The following is a 21602-nucleotide window of genomic DNA, read 5'->3' on the forward strand; positions in this document are numbered from 1 at the left end:
TCACACAGGCTTCTATCCTCGCTATGGTGTGAGAGTGTGTTTGTGCCACGCTCCAGAAGCTGTGTGTTCAGATATGGCTGCCGGGTAACTGTGAGGCTCAACCCCTTCATCAACACACACGAGTGTTGCTTACGACTTTAGGAAACTGGAGACAAGATGGTGGAGTCGCACTTGCTTGTTAATGCACAACTTGTGTTTTTAACACGCGCCATGGCCTTTGTTTATGAGCCAGGAAGTGTGAATGAATCATGGGTTCAGGAATCTGTAATGATTTTTGAATTCAGCTTTCTGATAAGCAACTTTTTAACATCCTGCTTGCTATTAGCTAACGTATGATGTGACCTGAGAGCTGATGTTTGATCTCTGCTTTTAAAATTTTAAATTGTGTTTAAGTCAACTGTTTTACATTTTTAAATTGCTTTTAAAAGTCAACATGAAATGGCATTTGTGACCAGAAGTTGATTGGATCATGAAATGTGGGCAGTCCCTACCTGAATTTAGCAAGACTTGAATGTGAAATAGCTACTTGGCCAAGGTGATGTCATCAGAAAATCCATTTAATAACTTGCTCCGCCTCTGATGACATCACCTAGGTCATTATGCATTAATTATTTGTAGGTTAAAGTCAACATGAAATGACATTCGTGAACCGTTTTAATTTTGTACAGTGACTTTTAACTGAAACAGTATATTCAATGAGAAAAAATGTAATGGTAAGACCTAGAAGTTGATTGGATTGTGAATAGTGACAGGTCCCAACACAAATTTAGCTGGGCTTGAATGCAAAATAGCTAGTGAGCTGTTGTTTAACATTATCTAATAGACCGGATGGCCTAGGTGATGTCATCAGAAAACTAAAGTCATTTCAGAGGTGGAGCAAGTTATTACATTTTGATTACATTTTATGGACAAATTTGGCACTAGGAATGTCTATGAACCTTAAAAAGGTTTTTGTATCCTGGGGGATACAAACATTTGAGAGGCTGTGGGAAGAGGCAGTGAAAGTGTAGGTCTCATTTCTTGGTTTCATGTTGAAAGGGTGTTTGTTGTGAATATTTAGATCTGGTGACTTTGTTCATTCAACGTTTAAAAACAACATAACCACCTGTAGTGGGAAATCTACTCGCCTTCAGATAAAAGTTGATATATTTCACATATTTACAATATTTGGAGGGGACTTGCGTGTTTAAAAAGTTGTTTTTAAGTGTTAGCTTATTACATTTGTTGAAATTTTTTACATCTGTATGTATGTAAATGTTTTCTATCCCCCAGGATTTTAGAAAATCAGTTCAATACTTAATTATATTCAGTCATTTAGTCATTAATAGTCATTTAGTTAGCTATATTGAAATCAGTTTTAGATCAACAATACATGGATTTTTTTCAGGCAATTTGTCTAAACTTTCTATGGCAGAAGGAAGGGACAGTGTCAGGCAGTAGTTTTTCCACCTGGGGCTTTGAGCCCCCTTCCAATGAAGCTATGGGCTCTGGCAACTTAGTAGTTGGCTAATAGTATATGCATAAATGGGCATTATACTTATTCTTTGTAAAATTATGTTAAATAATATTTACTTTAAGTTAAATTAATACATAAAAAAAAAGCCAAACAAGCATATTTTTTTCCAATGAATTTAAACCCCCAAAGGGGTGATGTATCCTGGGGGATATAAAAATTAAAACAAGAAAGAAACAAGAAAAAAATCATGAAATTGTATTATTTGTGTCCTAATAAGAAAATAGAAATATAACAGAAATAGAAAATAGCACTAAAGTATTTTCTGATGTCTCTTTATGGTTTTGCCCTTTTTAGGGTTAAAGTAAAAAAGATCAGTTTTGATTTCATGTTGACTTGAAACCACAGCAATCCCATCACCTCATCTCAAGCTGAACGGTGCAGGTGTAGGTAACATAAATACCGGCTTGGATGCCAGTGTAAAATGGATTTGTATAGTGAAATAGTATTGTAATGTAATGAATGTTTTGAATGGAGCAGCGGCTGGCACCTCAGAGTCTGACAGAGGGTGATCCAAGCATCCGAGCACAGCAGTCTTTGTGTTTTCAACACATTTGAACTATCAAAGAATGCTTGTCTTCAAACTAGAGGTGTAAATAAGATTCTTATCTAGCAAACAGCTTGAACACTCCCTTTCTTTTAAACAGACATCGTTTCCCAGCCCCCCCCCCCCAAAAAAAACTCACAGTAATTTTGATGTCGGTACAGCACAGCGCTGAAGTATTTTCCATTTCAAGAGCGCCTCAGATTGTCTCTCTGCGGAGAAGCGGGTGGAACAAGAGGGTGATCTTTTCATCCCCCGCACTCTACAAATGTTTGGCAGATTGACCGCAGAGGAAGGAAGTATGTGCGTGTATGTGTGTCTCCTTAGCTAAAGCTGCTTTCTCTTGTTGGGGCTGTGCAGTGTGAATGTTTTTGTTAAGGAGACGAAGGTTCATGACCTGGCCATACCACTAGTCACATTTAATTTAAACACAGAGGCCCTCTGCTCAGCTTCACTTCAGAGGAGAAAAAGTTACATCATTTTTGTGTAATTTAGGATACGTTTTGCATCGTATCAGCTTCACATTGTCTCTTGTGTTGGGTTATTGTGTTTTCTCCTCTACAAAAACCCCTGCCATCACATAATTGTTGGAACAATACTGACCTTCTTTCTCAGACTCCCCTTGATGTTTGTTCTGGAAAGGGCGGACAGTCCTGCATCCAAAAGCTATTTAATCCTATTACTCGCATTCCAGTTGTGTTTTACAAAGGGAAACCGATTTTGTGCAGGTTTGAGAAATTCAAAAAATTGAGATCTTATCTGACAGTCTAGATGATGTTGGTAACACTCTTTTTTTTTTTTTTTTCTGTCATCCTCACAGATTGTGTGTACATAGAGAGCCGACGGCCGAACACACCCTACTTCATCTGTAGCATTCAGGACTTCAAGCTGGTGAGTTGACTCTGCTTTTCAGATCAAGGCTCACTCTCCACTCGCCCTTGTGTAACTGTGTTGCCATTGTGTTTCATTTGTTATCTTTTTCTATAAGTCAGAAACAATATCAAACATGGGCGTTTGATGTTGGTAATTGCTTTAATTTCAGTATGGTTTTGCAATGAGATGGCCAGTTGCTGTTGATGTCCAGGTGCAATTCTGCTACATTGTTGAAAATTAAGTTTCATACGTTTAGATTTTCCTTTACACTTGGTTAACCAGGCTTATGAGGGGTTTTTTTTTTTTTGGAAATGAATTGTGCTGACAGTTGGCTTTTTTCTACTTTTAATGCCGTTTTTTTTTTTTTTACTCTATAGGAAAATCAGCCTGCAACACACTGAGATTTACAAGTTTAATTAGCTTGTGTGAAGCGGAGCACCAGATATTCTCTACAAAGCCCCGTCTAGCTCACACATGTTTACGTTGTAGCGCCAGCTTGGTTTTACATGCCGTTAATTGATCAATTAAAAAAAAAGCGAGAGAAAGGGAAAGAGAAACTCCTTTTCCAGATCGTAGTTCTCGCTACTTGATCCGCTCTTTGCTGATGCTTTTTATATAGATTATTAATCAGCTTCTTAAAAAGATTGAATCTTCAAAGGACACATTGATCAGAGTGCAAAACCACCTTAGATTCAGTGTGCTTTATTAGGCCAATATTTCCATGATTTATTTCCCCCAGCAACCGCAGACAGCCGGGGTTTTTTTTTTTTTTTGCCATGGGTGCCTCATTTGATGGTCACTATGTTGAGATAACGTTGTGTCACAAGTAAATAAGCACATTATGGCTTTTCTAATGGCTATTTCCCCACAGTAGGACACAATTAGCCAAGAGGTCCTTTGGTTTTACCCGCCACCCCCCCTTGTAGAGTGTGTGGAGGAAGACCCATGAGGCTTTGTTAATGGTACTGAACAGCTAAGGTGCTGATGGGAGGGGGTGGACACGGGGCAGAATGGCTTATGACAGCCGCAGGAGCTGAAGTGGGGGGTTCAGGGCTGGCTGGATGAGTTAGAATGATGTGCAGAGGAAGGGAGGGTAGGTAGGGGAGAGTGTGCCAGAGCTCGGGCATCCAAGCAGCCTGTAATCGGATTGCTCGGAAGAGTGCTGAGGGCAGCAGAATCTTGCTCTTGCCAAGAATAACATATAGTATGTTTCGTGATTATCTTCACCTTGATTAAGTGCAGATCTAGGGGTCTTTGTCTGATGGCTGTAAATGTTACAAGACTTCACTGGCCTTCCTTTCTAGCTTTTACCACCTTAATCCATCTTATTAGTCGATGCTCATCCATGTTGTTGCCTGTGAAGTTGATTGGATACTGGTTTGTCATGTAATTAGGTTGTGATGATAAACTAGTCATATTGTTGAGTAGTCAATTAGTGGGGTCAACTAGTTTGTGATGTCTTATTAATTAATATTATTAATAGATGGATGGATGGATGGATGGATGGATGGATGGATGGATGGATGGATGGATGGATGGATGGATGGATGGATGGATGGATGGATGGATGGATGGATGGATGGATGGATGGATGGATGGATGGATGGATGGATGGATGGATGGATGGATGGATGGATGGATGGATGGATGGATGGATAGATAGATAGATAGATAGATAGATAGATAGATAGATAGATAGATAGATAGATAGATAGATAGATAGATAGATAGATAGATAGATAGATAGATAGATAGATAGATAGATAGATAGATAGATAGATAGATAGATAGATAGATAGATAGATAGATAGATAGATAGATAGATAGATAGATAGATAGATAGATAGATAGATAGATATTGTCTAGGGGTGGGAGAAAAATTCAATCCATCGATGCATCGTGATTTAAGTGGTTTAATATACTTGTGCAAAATTAACGTAAACACAGCCAGTTATGTCTTAAGGACATTAAACGGACAGGACAAACCACTTTACTTCTTATATTTTAAAAGAGATCTGTGCGTGAATGCAGATCTCCCGCAGTCTATGATGTCATAGTAAAAAAACAACAGTAAAGATGAAGAAAAATCACTCACAGTTCTTGAATGGAAAACGTTCAGATAATCTTAAATAGGCTACTGAAAGCACTATTTGTTTGTTTGTTTCTATGCTCCTCTTTATTATTTGCTACTTACATGTTTTGAAGTTATATTAGTTTAAAATTCTTAACATACAACTGTTTTAATTTTTTTTACATTTTTTTTGTAAATGTCATCTACATGCTGTGAATCGTTTTTTTGAATCGAGAATCGGTTTTGAATCGAATCTTGAGCCTAAAAATCGATATCGAATCGAATCGTGACATTTTCTGAATCGTGCACCCCTAATATTGTCACAGAATGTAGTTTTAAGGTTTTTTTAGGCCATTTAGACCTCAAATATGCAACTTATATTTAAACAGCGTTTTGAGTATATCAAATTCATTTTGAGTATATCAAACGTGCAATCTTTTGTCTTGTTAATCTGTTACTTGTTTCTGAGCAAATCGATTTGGCTAAGGGCAAAGTTAAGTTTCATAACTTTATATTGTTATTTAACTGAACTATAACTAGCTTAACTTGTTTATTTCCTATTGTACAAAGTAATTCTATTTTTTAATGGCTAATATTGTTTATTTAAATATTATTTTTCGATAAATATAATTTTATATAAATAACCATATTTGGTATTGAGAAAGGGTCCGTTAGTGATTGTGATGTCGACTTCAGTGAAAGTTAGCTACATTATTACACCATTAGATGGCAGCAAAGACTGTCTCTATGAGTGAGTCAGTAGCAAAGACTTTTATATTGAAAAGGAGGGAGTGAAACAAGGTTGTAAACAATAAGACACAACTTTAAAGTCCAGCTGAAATCAAAATTGACCCTATTTACTTTGTTAGCGCATATTACTAGTCTTGTGGTGAACAATTAATCCATGCAAGTTAAAACACAGAAAAAAAAAGTTTGCCATTGTAATCTTAAATCAAAGTCTGAAAAGTTATTTCCGGTCTGGAATGGCGTCCCTTCTCTGATGATGTAGGTTTGAGGACTTGGGTTGGGAAACGCTTAACCACTCCCCTCAAATCGTTAGTCTGTAATGAGCGAGAGATTGAGAGGAGGAGCGCTAGAGTAAAACCCTGCCCTCTGTTCAATATTCCGTTTCACTGGGAAATACGTCACAGCACTGGAGAAAAGTCGTTTGCAACTTCCGGTTCACGCGGACTTTAAAATGCATTGACTAGTACTATCATGGGAAATCCCCTTAAAGAGTTAGTTCACCCAAAAAATAAGTACCCGGATGACCTACTATTTCTGGCGACATTCTGAAGTGTGCATACTATGAACACTTTACAATCCCATGAGGCCACGGGAGATGATTTGTGAATGGCAGTGAAGCGACAACTGACGCTGGTAGGTCACATGATAATGACAACATGGCGTATATAGTACGTCCGGATAACAGTCTTACTACACACAGTGATACTATATAGAATGTACTTTTTTAGCAGTCATGAAGTAATTAATTATTCAATATAAGTACCTACTCGAGAGTATGCGATTTCTGACACAGCCCATGAGAGATTGGCTGTGTATCGCAGCTGGTATCTATTTGGTGGAACATGAGTATTGGAAGCGTTTCAGATGTTTCAGCATAAATATGTATCGAAAATCTTAATTTTTGACAAAACCGCATTGCACTTAGTTTATTATTTCAGATGCCTTTTTAAAAGACTACAATTGAAAAATGTATATATAAAATTGAACCTGCCAAAGTGGCTAGTTGGAGAGACTGCATTTTATAATTGTTTCTACAATACATTGCATTGCAGACGTGGATCATTCCGCATCGATGCGGACCACCCACAGACCATAATTGATTATAGCCGTTTCTCTCAAGTCATTTGTCACATACGCGCTTGCCTCGCTAGCGTAAAATGGCGAAGGGAGGCAAACACAAAAGCTAGTAATAAAAAAGGCATCCACTATTTTAACAATTACAGTGTGTGTGGGTGTGTGTGTGAGCATTATTGTAACTTAAGTACACTACTTGTCGTGCTTTTAGTATTTACTTGTGTTTATTTAATTTAAATTTAAAATTAAATGTATTAAAGTTTAGTTCTAAATGTTTGTAAATGCACTGCGTTTGTTTAGTTTTTGTTAACGTGTAGAATATGATTGTTTCATGGTTGTGGCAATGTTCAGTTCAGTTGAAACAACTGTAATGGATGTGCAGCTACAGCTCAGATGCTCACCTCTGAACACCTGCTGTCACCCCTCTCCTCTTAATTGGGTTGCGAGCATCTGTCCACTGAAATGTTAGAAAAGCCTTAAGGTCAATTGCCCTGACCCCCTTACCCCCCTCTTAGACGGCCCTTCTTATGCATTCTCTCCCTTTCTTAGCTTTTAACACTGGGTTGATTCATTCACTTGTATTGAGCAGGGCAGATAGGGATAGCAGGCCACAATGGTAAATGAGGATATCGGAAAGGTTCCAGCATTAGCGGATTTACTGAGTGGTTCTACATAATAAAGTGAATTCATTACATGCGTAACAATCATGGCTCTCTGGAGGATCGGTTTCTGCGGCCGACTCACACGCTGCTTTAGCCGTATTTTTGCTATCGTGTGTTCGAGAGCTTCTGTTTCTTGCAGCGTCACGTGAGCCTCACTCAGCAACCCTCTTCCGCCGCAAGGTGAGGAAATTGCCTCGCTTCTGGCAAAACAACCTCATTAATATGGTTCTCCTCTAGTCTTAAGGGTTGAACAACGTCACCCCGTGTACTTTATCTAATGACTTGGGAATCCAGTTAGCACCGCAGAGAAAACCTGCATGCTGCAATCGATCTCTCCGCCCTCTTTGAGCGATATTTTTTTTTTTTGTGCCGTGTGTGCGCTTGTATCTTGATGCACACACACCCACAGACCTTCACACTGTCACAGAGATGTTTCCACCCTTCACTCAGTCCAAATTAAACCCTTAATTGACACGCTTTTCACTCAACCTTTTCCTTTTCCCCCTCAATCATATTGATATTCTGAATGAGCCTCCTGCTTAAACGGGCTTAAAGATGTACAAAGACAGGTGCCTCCACCCTTGTTTGTGAGCGCACACAGTCACTCCTTCACACACACACACACTGTGATTAAGGCACAGCTGACTGAGCTCTCCTCAGCTTGTGTAAACATTACTGTGGTAAATACAGAATAAAAGAGATTAGCTGGGGTAAAAAGGGGTGGGAATAAGTAGCTGCCATATGCATCTCTTCTGTCTGTCTCGCCATCTTTTACATTCACGCAAGCGCACACTTGCCTTAGTTGGAATGAAAGCCCCATGAATTTGAGTGCAAAATGTATAATTTCTATTGACCAAATATTCATATTCATCAAAGAATCCTGGGGGGGGGGGGAAATCACTTTCCACAGAAGTATAATGCAGCAACTTATTTTTCTACATTGATATAAATGTTTCTTGAGAACCAAATCAGCATATTAGAATGGTTTCTGAAGGATCATGTGACACTGAAGACTAGAGTGTGGCTGCTGAAAATTCAGCTTAACCAACACAGGAATACATTTGAGTATTTTATTTGAATGATGCCTGATTTAGAATTTAATATTTTTATATTGTTATTTTTCTCATTTGATTGTGTTCAATCCCATGAACCTTTGTGGAAGAGTCTTGTACCTTGTGTCTTTTTGCCATATATATATTTTTTTTTATACATAAGTTTGTAGTGTTGTGATTTAACTACAACTGGCTTGGTTGAGTCTTTTGAGATGAATGGGAGGTAACTGTTATAGCTGAACCAGAATAATTTGTGTTTTTTTATGTGTGTGAGTGAGAGTTTTGAGCTAAAACAGCAACATTCATGATACCATAGTAAGATTTTATTGCTCTTTTAAAACATTGTTCCCTTTAAACAATCTTATGTAGTTTTGAAGATTTGTCTTTCTCAAGTAGAGACGAGCTATACTTGTATCTTCTACAAAACAGGACTTTCCTTCAGTTCAGGTATGATACTGGGCCGCTGTTAGCTCAGCACCATTTTGTGTGTCTAAAAGCCAGCGGTGCATACTGATTTCAAGGACACGGACAGCCTCTGTGTATTTATTTTACGGCCTCAGCCCATTAGTGCTGTGCATAAGACATATGCTGTATTAATGTGATGAGGGTGACACATTCAGTTAAGTATCTGTTGCTAATAGGAAAAGCAGCTATGCAGCGAGTCCTGTTGACACACTATTGGCTGGAAACAGCCTTGAGACGTTGTCGCCTTTGAGGAGAAGAGGTAAGACAGAAAGAGAAAGATCTCTCAGGGGTTGCTCAGACACAGACAATTCAGCACCGAATCGATCATAAACACCACAAGCCTTTATCCTCAAGTCAATCACAGTCTCCAGCTCTACCCTCTTTGTCTCTGTCTGCCTCCCTCACTTGTTCCTCCTGTTAATTTGGGCCGGCTGCATATGCCCGATGACTGACACTGTTGTTGTCGGTGTGTGTTGCCGTGACACCCTTCCCCCATCCCCGTGGCTAAACTAATTTGCTGATATTGGCCAGCTCAGCTGCAGCACAGCGCTGCCTCTAATGGAGTGATTGCTGCTTGCCTCTGGGGGCTCGGGCGCAAGCAGAAATGCCCTGCTCTTCTCGCTGTATTGGTGCTTATGGACATTTAATTAGGTGTGATGTACAATACAATTATCAAAAAGAACTCATGATTTCCAATGAAGCACAGCAGCAGGACAGAGCAAAAGGACAGGTTGTTATTCATTGTGGTCAAATTTTAGAATTTTTGCTGAAATGAAATTTGTCATTTACAACGTAATGTCGTTCCAAACCTGTATGACTTTTTCTTCTGTGGAAAGTAAAAGATATTTTGAAAAATGTTTCATTGTATGGACAGTCAAAGCATTCTTTAAAGTATCTGTATGTGTGTGTAATGCAAATGAATAAGACATGCAGGTTTGGAAAGACATGAGGGTGTAAATGACAATTCAAATTTTTGGGTGAACTATCCTTTTAAGAAACCTTGAATTAAAGCACTTCATATGATAATAATCTCACATGTGCAATGTGCATAAAGCATAAGTTTACAGGTTAATAAGTTCAGGTTGTGGTGGTTTTTCTGGAGTTTTGGCTAAAATACTATACGCATTAAGTAGGGGTTTAACGGTACCCTGACGTTCGAGCGACAAAAACAGTCAGTCACAGGCGATCCACACTCCAATCCAGAAGGGGGCGCATGCAGTAACGCTGTTTGCTAACCGCCACAACAGGAAAACCACAGGAGACGATCTATGCAATGATATGTTCATGTGTAATTTCTCAATCAGTATTTCAGATGCATCAAACTGTTAATAATAAGTGAGAATTCAAATATTCAAGTGAGAATAATATCTCACGTAGCATAACATTTACCTCAGGCAAGTTATTTAGTGTCCACAGCATGTTAGTTCACCAGAGAAATGAACTCTAGAGTGGAGCATTTCATTAAATATATGCCCTATATTAGTTTATATATTCATATTTACTTTACCTTTTAGTATTTTATATGTATTGGAGAAGTTGATGCAAAACCTGCCTAATGTGCAATTTTGATAATCTGCACAATGCAGCAATGTTTTGCCTAAATCTCTTTAGTCAAACTTTTAGAAATATTTTTTATGTGAAACATTTGGGTAGAAACCCAACTCACATGCTAATGAAATCACAGACAGGCTTTTTATCTTGAGGTTGTTTTTCTATCTAGCTTGTGAGAATGAGATCTTGAAGATTTGGGGAAGTCTTGACATGACAGATTTCTGAGACATTAGAATGCCCATCTTTCACAGTTCTATAAATGTTTATTTTTAGCTAATCTGATTTGTTCAGTTATATTACTGTCAGCTCTGTTTAACACATTTGACCGTTTTTAAATCCATTTAGATTTTCCCTCCAAATCTGAAAACGTGAAAACCGTGTTTCATCTGTCAGCTAAAGCGCCATTATTCCAGACATGGCTTGCTCATTGAGCCGCGCTATACATAGACCCATAATGATTCATTTGAAACAATAGCTTGGTGGATGGCAAGGACACCGCAATCTGAACTGGCCCTGCATTGACCCATGCATCTGCACTCTAGCTGTGAAATGGCAATTAACAGACTATTGATTATTGGCAATGCGGATATTGTTGATTAGGGCATGCGGTTTGAGTGTTTGATAAGCCCCACTGCCAGCTCAACCTAATGCATTGGATCCTGCGTTCATGGAATGCAAATAAACTCCCAGTGTAATTCACTCCTGATGGTTTTTGTGCTTATCTCTGCGCCCTCAAAAGCTAATGATTCAAAGCTTTAATTAAAACGCTTTCATGAAGATGCAAATATATGTGCATACATGCATGAATGATCATAAAAGTGGGTTTAGGAAGAGATGTGTGCGTGTAATGCCCCCGTGCATATTTTTACAAACCGTAAGGTTGCCTACGCGCCACAAAAAATGAACGTTAACGATTAGATGAAAAATCAGCGAAAATACTCTTACCAACATAATTCGTCCTTGCAAGCAGGAAATAGATTGAACATAACATTAAAGGAATTCATTCACCCAACAATGAGAGTTGTCATTTACTCACCCTCAGGCCGTTCAAACCTTGTATGACTTTTGTCTGCAAAACACATTTTTTGAAAGTCAATGGCACCCAAAGCAGCATTTGATACCAGTGACTTTCATTGTATGCACAAAAATATATTGAGACTCATTCCGAAATATTTGTTCCACAGAAAATGATCTCACAGTTTTGGAACAACATGAGGGTGAGTAAATGAGAGTTTTATTTTCTGGATGACCTGTCCCTTTAAAAGTGTAATGATGGCCTGTGTCTCAATAAATTGCCCTCTGCACCTCTGATTAAATCCTCATCCGGCCTGGGGGTGGGAGTTGCGTAGGTTGTTGGAGCCCCCCCCCCCCCCACACACACACACACACACACACACAAGCTCCAACATTTTGAAATGCAATTATGGATCAGTGAGCAGCGCCATCAGTCGCAGTTCTTGTTAATATTTATTGAGTGGAGCGGCAGCCGCTGCCATCTTTACATCAGGGAGCCTGCAGTCATTAAGAGGCTCTGTGTGGACGGGTGGCTGTGCTTTTTCTATGTCTCCCAGCGTTACACTCGACGTGTGCGCGCCCTCCCCCCCCGCCCGTCACTCCTCTGCCCGCCACTCCTCTGCCCGCTCAGCCGCTGAAAATGAGCCGGCACATTTGCATGTATAAATATGTAAAGGTGCGTTTCTCACAAGTGGCCCCCAGGTTTTTGTTGTGCCCTTATTGTGTGCGGCTCTGAAAAAGCACCTCTGGCAATGTGGGCTCTGCTGGCAGCCAGAGAGCCTCCGCTGCATCTCTGCTCGGGAGCGCGTGATTGAAATATCCCTGCTTGCACTTTGTCTGCAGGGTTGCGTGTTTAGAGTAGGGCAGAATTACAGAGCGGCTACAGGTCTAGCAGCGAGTGTCGGGCGCTGAGGGAGCGCTGTAGGAGGGGGTGCACTTTTTGTCAAGCAAGCAGGATGACATCACGCACCATGCTAAATTCAGCAGCAGAAGCAGCAACATGCTAAAACATGCATTTTCCTGTGGGGGGCTGTAATGTTAGTTAAATAGTGTTTTTTGAGCCAATTGTTTTTTTGTTTTGTTTTTGTGAATTGGCTTTTCATTGTTCTGACGTTGCACCTCCCCAAAACCTGACTGTAAAGCCCTTTAAAGGAGACATATCATGCTTTTAAATTGTTCCTTTTTACATATAAATCATACATTTGTGGTCTATATAAAGCGGAACTGCAATGCTTGGGTCTGAATTCCTCATTATTATAGCTCCACAGGCCCCCTTTTTACCCCTTTTCTGAGGTGCTTCTGAGATCAACTCGTTTTGGTGCGGTCTCTTTAAATACAATTGAGACACTTCATACCCCGCCCCCTCTCCAGGTTGCAGAGGTTCAACTCCACCCCGTTCGGCCATTTTTGTAGTCTGATAGCAGAGATAGGATTATCTAGCGGCACAGAAACTTTTTATTCACACGTTATTAACAAAATGTCAACAACGGAAGACTTGTCCAGCCAGCCTTAGATGTTCGAGCCAGAGTTGGAGCCGGAGCGAAATGAAAATGAAGACGACGAACCTGCAGAACAACGTCTTCATATGGATGTATCGCAATGGTGTGTTACTGTATTTATACATGAAACTTTGGTCTTCCGACCTTTTACCACCGTGTCGATTTATTTTGATTAATATGTGCGAGGGAGAGAGAGCAAGACAGCGTCTAGTTTGGAGACGGTGATGTCTTGTTTACACTTTCGCCTGGCTCCGAGAGAGAGTGCGAGCGCGCGCGAGACCGGGTCTCTCTCTCTGCTCGTTCTTTCAGTTAAACATGCGCCACAAGCGCGGCAGTTCATCTATATTAGACGGTGTAATGAAGCGTGTGGGTTACTACATCCAACAACCGATCATTTTAACTTACCCTCTTGTAACTTCTGCATCCTTTAGCTTGGACTACAAAATTGCAGCGAGAAATAATAATGGCGGATCGCTCGAAGTGTTGGGCCGGAAGTCAATGTCCTTATTTGGCAGTTCCGCTGCAAATACTGTGACGTGATAGTTCACAAAACGTCATAGATAACAGAAAATTCGGAACAGGTTGAAAAATATGACCAAAACAGAATATAAAGATATCAACGAAGCACCTGAAGAGAATAATTTCATCTTTTCTGTACTTCTAAACACTCCAAATATACAACAAAATGCATTTAAGGGCTAAAAAAGTGCATTTAGCATGATATGTCCCCTTTAAGCGCGAGGCCTGTGTAAGTAAATCTGCTGTGAAATGCTGCAAGTTAATGGCCATTTTGATTAATGTTCTTGAATGAAGTGTGTGACTTTTTTTTTTTTTTCTCCCTCCTGTACACTTAAAATTCCACTAAAGGAAGCATTAATGCTGCTGGTGGTAATGACATTAGTACTTAGCACTGTGCAAAATACACATGGCCCATGCTGCACTGCTTCCAAATGGGCCTCTCTCCAAAACCAATTGAAGCTCTGTTTGTATCAGTTTGTTTTTGGTGCTTTTTTGAAAAACACATTTTCTAGTTCATCTCCAAAATGAAGCCATTTAGACAAATGAAAAAAACAAATCAATACATAATTGATAGGGTTGTCACAATACTAATTTTAGTAGTCAATACCATTATCAGTGTAATTTCACGTTTCTTGATACCGATTTCAATAACACATGAAAGAATAATGTGGTACTGAATTGGACTCCTTTTATTTAAAGGTTTGTCTTGTTAATATTCCAATTTGATTAATTTTAGCAATAGCATTAAGACAGACCTATTAGGCTGCATGCACAGAGCTGATAATTGGACATCTTATTTTAAATGTATTTTGTATTTTATGTAATTATTTAGATAAATTTTTTCATACTTAAATACCAGTGCTTTTGACATTCCACCTTGACAGTAGCCAAATAAGATAAAGGAAGAGAGAATAGTCAACTTGTGTTATCACCCAATTCGAAAAAGATCAAGAACCTTATTCTTATTTTTTTTCATCGCACCTCCCTCTCTCTTTCTTTCCCTCTTATGCTTTTAACAGCTCTGTGCTTTCAGTAAACGCTACTATGGAAACCAGCTGTGTGGCCAAAGGGATAGAAAGAGGGATAGAGGGAGGAGGAAGAGCAAGAACAAGGGGTAAAATCAAAATGGAGGTGTGTGGGGTCAACAATGGGGTATGGAGTGGTGATTACATTGCCAGATGGAGCCGAGAGACTACGAGGCTGGAGATAACATTTTCATAAGACACCTGAAAGCACAATCAATAGCAGATCCTTGACGGCGAGGCTAAATTATTAAACAGAGCCTTTCTCGCCACGTTTCATTATCGCGTCTTTCCCATCCCGCACTACCGCCGTTGCTTTGCTGGTGGCGAGGTGGGTATTTGTCAAGTATTTTTATGCATTAGAAATCATTTGGGTCTCGGTGGAATGGCTATGTTAATTTCGTTCTGCTCATCTCGGATTGCCGGAATCTGCCACAGAGACACAATGCTGTTTTTTGGCACATCACAGGCAAATTCCCTCTTCTGATGTCTTTACTAGCATCTGAAGCTGGGAACGCTGAGCCCTGGCATTCAACCCAACTGTTTCATCTTAAAAAAGGAAAGGCAGGCTTCTCTATCTGGTCCGCTTTGATGTCAAAGAGAAATAAATTGACAAAAATACCAACATGGAGGCAATGTTTACACTTTCCCAATCACACTGTGATAAAACTACTATTGTACTAGTGTAATCCTCAGCATTTTAATTACAATTGAAAAAAAGTTTGTTTCTCACAACAATTATAGTTGAGATTGAAATTATTCCCCCCCAATCCAAACACTATCATTTTTATTCCCCAGTTAGATTTCCTGTTCTTGTTAACTGAAACATTGTAATTGATATTTGCCTCCAAGTAATTTGCTTCATGTTGTGTATCAGCCAAGTGCGTTATGCAGTCTTTGCATGGCCAATATTTATTGCAACAATCCTGTTCTCCAAACACATGTGCTTTGCCTGGCTGCAGTGTAATTGGATCCTCCCTTCCTGACACGACTAGCGGTCCTCTCTCTGACTCGCAGCACCTTACGCCGCTTCCTTCTCATCTGTCTCTTTTCCTCTCCTTTTCTTCCCCGCCTTTCTAGAGTGTCTCGGCACTGCTTCTCAGTTCACCGAGTGTAATTTCCAGCTTGTCCAAAGTGTGACATGCCAATAAAAAAAGCTGTGGAAGTGGAGATTTACAGTGGTATCGAGTTCACATGCTTCCATCGGGTGGCTCTCTCCATTAAAGAACACATGTTGCAAATTAGCTCTCGCTGAAGACGAAAAAAAAATTCTAGAGGGGAGAGTGGGAGGGCTTTTTGGCCTGAGGAGGATGGGAAATATAAGGCGCTTGAAAATTCCAGTCCTCCATCTTCACGCCCCTCATGTTATTCATTCCCCTTCTTTTCTGTATGCATTCTCCCTCTTGTTTCATCACAATGGCTTTAAAGATGTCTGTTTTATGCCTAGTAGTGTTTGTGTGAATGCTTGAAGGTGATTTTTTTTTTTAAGCATCTTTTTTATGTTGTCGTATTACCTGTGGGCTAATTGTCACACATCTCAGACACGTTTCAGAGCTTGTTTTTGTGCAGCAGGCTTGCTGTGAACGACCGAGGCTGCTAAAGTATTTTATATGAATAACATTTACATTACAGTCATAATTGAGCTATGGCGTGTTTTTGCGCACAGTTTTTGAAATCTCTTAACCCCCTCACACAAGTACTTGTCAACGCAGTCCATTTTTGTTGCGTCTTGAGTAGTTGCTCCGTCTCTTTAGTTTCTTGTGTGATTGTGAAACAACCCAGGACAGTGTTACCACCTTATGAGCAACCTAAAAAAAACATGTAAAATTAAAATAATTCAAGAAAAACATCTCGCTCATGTGTGAGATGAGCGTATTTAGTCTGGCTGCGCATACAGTCCAAGTGCACTATGCTAATGATGAAATTTACCACACACACTATACACATCCTTAGTGTACATGGAAAAAATTATGTATACTTTGGGCTTTTTGCTGTTATTACTGCCTATTTCCCAAATGTAATACCCCATTGCTGACTCTGTCTCACAGCTGAACCCACAAGCTCTGTATTTTCCAAATCTGTTTATTTGTCAAAATTAATTCAAATCAATTGCGGCAGATTCCAGAAAGAGTGTGATACCAAAAGAGCCAGATATGGATTCCTATCATGGACAGAATGTTTTATTATTGTTTTCTATTTTTCTCTTCACCTTCATGCCAGGACGAAGTTCATAAATAGTGCTTGATGCTTCAGCCGTCTGCTGAGACCAGACTCATCTGAACTCTTGAAAGAACAATGCAGAGTGCAATGAAGTGCTCTCGCTCTCTCAGCCTCTAACCTTGGGCTATTGAACTTAACATCCCATTTATAGATTGCCGTTATGCCTGAGCCATTTGTAGCAGAATAGCTCTTTATAGCTTTAAGAAAAAGTAATGAGATAGAGAGAGAAAGAGCACCAGATAATTTTCTGCACACTTACATGTTGAGAATGTTTGTTTTCTTTTTTCTTTCTCCTTTCTTGGAAGAAGCTCTGCCGCTGACTGGTGATACTGATAAATGTGTGCCTGCGGGCATGTTAGAAGACGAGGCCATGCTCTCCATTTATAATGTTCTTCGTGTGCCGGACACACGTCCGAGGCTGATCCATGCTGTCGAGGAGATGCAAAAAACTCTTCCCTACCTCTGAAGATGAAATGGGCTGATTTAATGTGTAGACCTGCCTGGAAGGTGATATGGAGTGTGTGTGTGTAACTAGCTGAGACCGATTAAGACCCCAGTCTCCTGGTGTGACACACATGCTCTCTGACGTTCCCAGTGCCACTCAGAAATATGTGAGCTGCTGCTGCGCATCTGTGTGATGCTCCGACACAATATCTGTCCTCGGTTCGTCTCTCACAGGTGAAGTGTTTCTTCCTCCTACTTTGGTCTTGAACTGTCTGTTCCTCTGGCCTGATGTTTTAGGAGCAAACAGGTTGAGCTTGGTCACGTGTTAGGAAATACCAAGCACAATGCAAGTCCTTGGATTAGCATCTGATATAGAGAACAGCCAGGGCACTTATGTTGGTAGGTGCACCCTGCAACTTTTTTTTCTCCAAATTTAAATATTATATTTCAAGAATTTATTTTGCTTAACTGGCCTTTCAGCCAATCAGTTGGGCAAATGTTATGTCAAGGCATTAATATGAAATACACAATGGACCCATATGAGATGCAGAGTTTTAATCAGTCTAGTTATGATATTGTCTTAGAATATGTTGTGTTGTGAAATATAATGTATTGCATTGTAAGTAAGGCTGTCACAGTATCAGCTTTTTCATTACACCGTTATCGTGGCCAAAAGGATTCACAATAACGATATATTGTGATATCTTTATCATTAGCATTATAAATGTACATTATCCTTATGAAAATATTAATTTCATTCGAAATAATACAGTTTTTACCAATACTGCAATATACACCCAATTAGGGGTGTATATTGCGACACCCCTAATTCTAAGTTATTCGGCCACAACCCTGTTAATTTGTAGGCTACTTAAGTTACATGACACTTAAATAAGTCTATTTATATGACAAATTGTATTGAACATATTTGCATGCATATTTACACAAATATTTACAAAAAACACTGAGATGAATTGCTTTAAATAGATGCAATTGACCCTTCGCAAAGACCCGCCCCCCCTTAGTTACTGTCGCTATGCCCGACAAGCTACGCTGCTCTCACGCACACACCATGTTCTCACCTATGGTTCTCACGCAGTGAAAAATACATCGTGGAGCAGAGAGGACACTGACAACACGCTGACAGACAGGACAGACCAGGTTACTTTTTGGTTACTTTTGATATTAAACATATTAAAGTCTCACCTTTGGTCATTTTTTAAAAGAAATTTAAACGATACATACCGTTTTGTGGCTCTTAAATGTGTCTGACAGATCGCTGTAGAGCATCAGTTAAAGCTGCTCGTGAACCAATCATCTCTTCCTTCTAGTTCATTTATAGCATCAAATAAACATAAATGAACATAAGAAGGATTGTTGTTTTAACCGCGGAAAGACGTCAGTACACTCCGTTTTTCAAGTTCAAATCCTCCCATGTTAATCTGCTATCTCTCCTGACTGCTTTGTCGGACAAAATGGCGGATGGCGGATTATGATTGGTTAGATCGCCTGTCAATCAAGCTCCCTGCGAAGGGTCAATTGGTATGTATGTCGGTGACATTAATTCATTGCATGGGATCTTTGTGAGTCACCTACAGGGGTAAACTGGAATTTTTACAGTGGTAAAAATGGAACGGCTCTTAAATCTTTTTTTTAAATCTTTTTTTCCCCTTTTCCCTCTCCTTTTACCTTTCCAAGGTCGATTCGGTCTGATAGTGGCAGAGACGCCTTCGTAACATCTCTGTGCAACACGTCATCCAAGCAGGTTTAGAGTGCAGGGGAGGCCTCTATCTGTGTGTGTGTGTCACACTAAAGCAAAGGCAGAGCTTATGGTGCTGTATAAAGGCCAATTGATTATAGGCACCGCTGGGGCAGCAGGACAGGCTGATGGTGGAGTGTTTGAAGAACCGAGGCGCTGGCCAACATCTCAGAAGCCGGGAAACCCTCGCTGAGATGTTCTGAGCAGTGGGCCAATTTAGTATTTAAAAGGTGAGCTCTCTTTTAGCGGCATGGGAAGTTGAAAGGGCTGGTGCTGGCTGCCCAGCTTGCTTCAGTGTGGAAAGGCTGGCCGCTACAGCTGCTTGCTCGCTGTAATTAAGTGTGAACTGTTTGCTGCCACAAATGGCATTTAAATGCCAAGTGGTAGCCAGAGCAGGCATAATATCAGGGGTTTATGGCTTCAACCTTGCCTTTTTTTCTTTATTTTACTCTTTCTTTCCGACCATGGCTGGATGGATGGAAGGGATTTAGTGTATATAAAGGTTTACGAAGAGAGAGGGGGTATAGAGAGGAGTGAGTGGAAGTGGTTTGAGCTCTACAGTCTCTCGTGATCTAGGGCATCGACACACTGTAACGATCATAAGCCAGCGCTGTCAAACCACTCTCACCGGCAGCCATTAGAGAACTGTGTGTGGGAGGTTGACATTTAGGCATGAAAATTTTAAGAATTACAGGCAAGACGTGAGAATTATATCATGCAGTCGCACATATTCTTGGCAAATACCGTCTTTATATTCTACGATATGACTGATTTATACACTGAGGCATTCAAATCATGCCAGTCACCATATATGTAATATCACATTATGCGTTTCATGTAGTAAGAGCAATCTCTGACAGCTCTTGACATACTTAATTGTATGAGATGTTGTTCTTCATTTGCCCAGGGAGAACTTCTACTTCAGAAGTCTAAAGCCATTTTACAGGCAAATTTTGATAGTTTTTAGAGTGAAACCATGTTCTGTGAGGAAAATGTAGTGGGATTTAAATTTATCCATTGGAAATTGATTGTTGGATTGTGAAAAGTGGTCATTTCATTTAATAGAGTGAGACATGAATGCAGTTTTGCTCAAATAATATTTGTGTGCCGTAGGTGACATCAGTAGTAAAGGCATGACATCAAGTTATTACATTTTTATGTATATATGAAATAGGATGCACACTACCGTTCAAAAGTTTTTGAAAAGTTTATTGTCTACCATGGTTGGATTTGGAATTGATGAAATATACAGCAAAAACTGTAATATTGTGAAACATTAAATTTAAAATGATTGCTTTCTATTTGAATATATTTTAAAATGTCATTTTTGGTTGCAAAGCTCTATTTTCAGCATCATTACTCCCAGTCTTCAGTGACACTTGGTCCTTCAGAAATAATTCTAATATGCGGATTTGGTGCCCAAGATTTCTTATTATTGTCAAAGTTGAACAGTTGTGCTGCTTAATATTCTTGTAAAAAAAAAAAAAAAAATCAGGATTCTTTGATGAATCGAAATTCAAAACAACAGCATTTATTTGATATAGAAATCTATTATAAACATTATAAATGTTTGTCACTTTTGATCTATTTAAATCATCCTTGCTGAGTAAAAATCTTTCTTTTTTTTTTTTTTTTTTGGTAAGAAAAAGTGTAATTTAATGCACAGTAAAACCGGGAATGTCTACTACAGTAAATACAGTAAACTTTTGATGTCATGTCATATTTTATACTTGCATTATTTTCTGTCACTCCATTTTGCATGCTTTGCCCATATTGTGCATGGCATGCTTATTGTTGTGCTAAAAAGGAAGTATTTGTATATTTTTAGCTTTAAAATTTTCTTAATGCACACCACCTGTGTGCAGGAGCGTGCACTCTTTTCCGTGGAAATCGCACAGAAATGCAGGTCTAATTAGAGAGCTGTATTGTGGGATTATGGGTAATGGGAGTGCTAGTGCATTAGGGTAGAGTGTGAGCTGTTAGATCAGGGTCATTGTGGAGAGCCTGTGAGTTGGATTAGATGAGTGATGAGAATGAGATTTTCTGTCTCAATGCTGCTTTCTTGATGGTTTTCCAAGAATGCAGTCCTTTTTAAAAAGGATAAAATTGTTGCAAAAGTAAGATGGTAATAAGAAAAACAGCAGACTCCTATTGCCCAGTGGCTGTCACTGGAACCAATAAGCAAAAGAGCGCAGGAGCTCTGGGCTTTTACACTCTCCTTGTGGAGCGTTTCGACATGGGGCTTGACAGTGTGTAATCACTCACACACACACTTTGTGTAGGTTGCATGCATGTTTGTTTGCTTCTAGGAGAGCTGGCTGGTCAATACTTCAGGCTGCAATCAGGGGAGGCTCTGCAATCAATATCATCACAGTGGGCTGGAAAATGTCCTCCGTGCACGCAGCACTCTACACAGGCAAAGAGAGAGAGAAAGTGAGGACGGGAAAAAATACAGCAAGAAAGAAAAACAAATGCAGGGAGGGGCAGTGCAAATGGTTGTAAATCTCAGCAGGCTTGCAAACAAACAGTGCTTTTCAGTCATCATACACAAAACGGCTCTGATAGCGCTTTAT

The 21602-nt window shown here is 39.6% G+C and overlaps 1 protein-coding gene across 2 annotated transcripts in view; it reads left to right on the plus strand.

Annotated features, from left to right (window-relative positions):
- rerea (arginine-glutamic acid dipeptide (RE) repeats a) overlaps positions 1–21602 on the plus strand; it is a 103554-nt gene that overhangs the window by 32176 nt on the left and 49776 nt on the right. For both annotated transcript variants that reach the window (XM_081385715.1, XM_081385716.1), the window contains exon 3: positions 2878–2948. In XM_081385715.1, the coding sequence (XP_081241841.1) occupies positions 2878–2948 (71 nt within the window). The remainder of the gene's footprint in view (positions 1–2877; positions 2949–21602) is intronic.

This window comes from Scardinius erythrophthalmus (assembly GCF_964197995.2).
Source record: "Scardinius erythrophthalmus genome assembly, chromosome: 15".
In the NCBI taxonomy this organism is placed as follows: Eukaryota; Metazoa; Chordata; class Actinopteri; order Cypriniformes; family Leuciscidae; genus Scardinius; species Scardinius erythrophthalmus.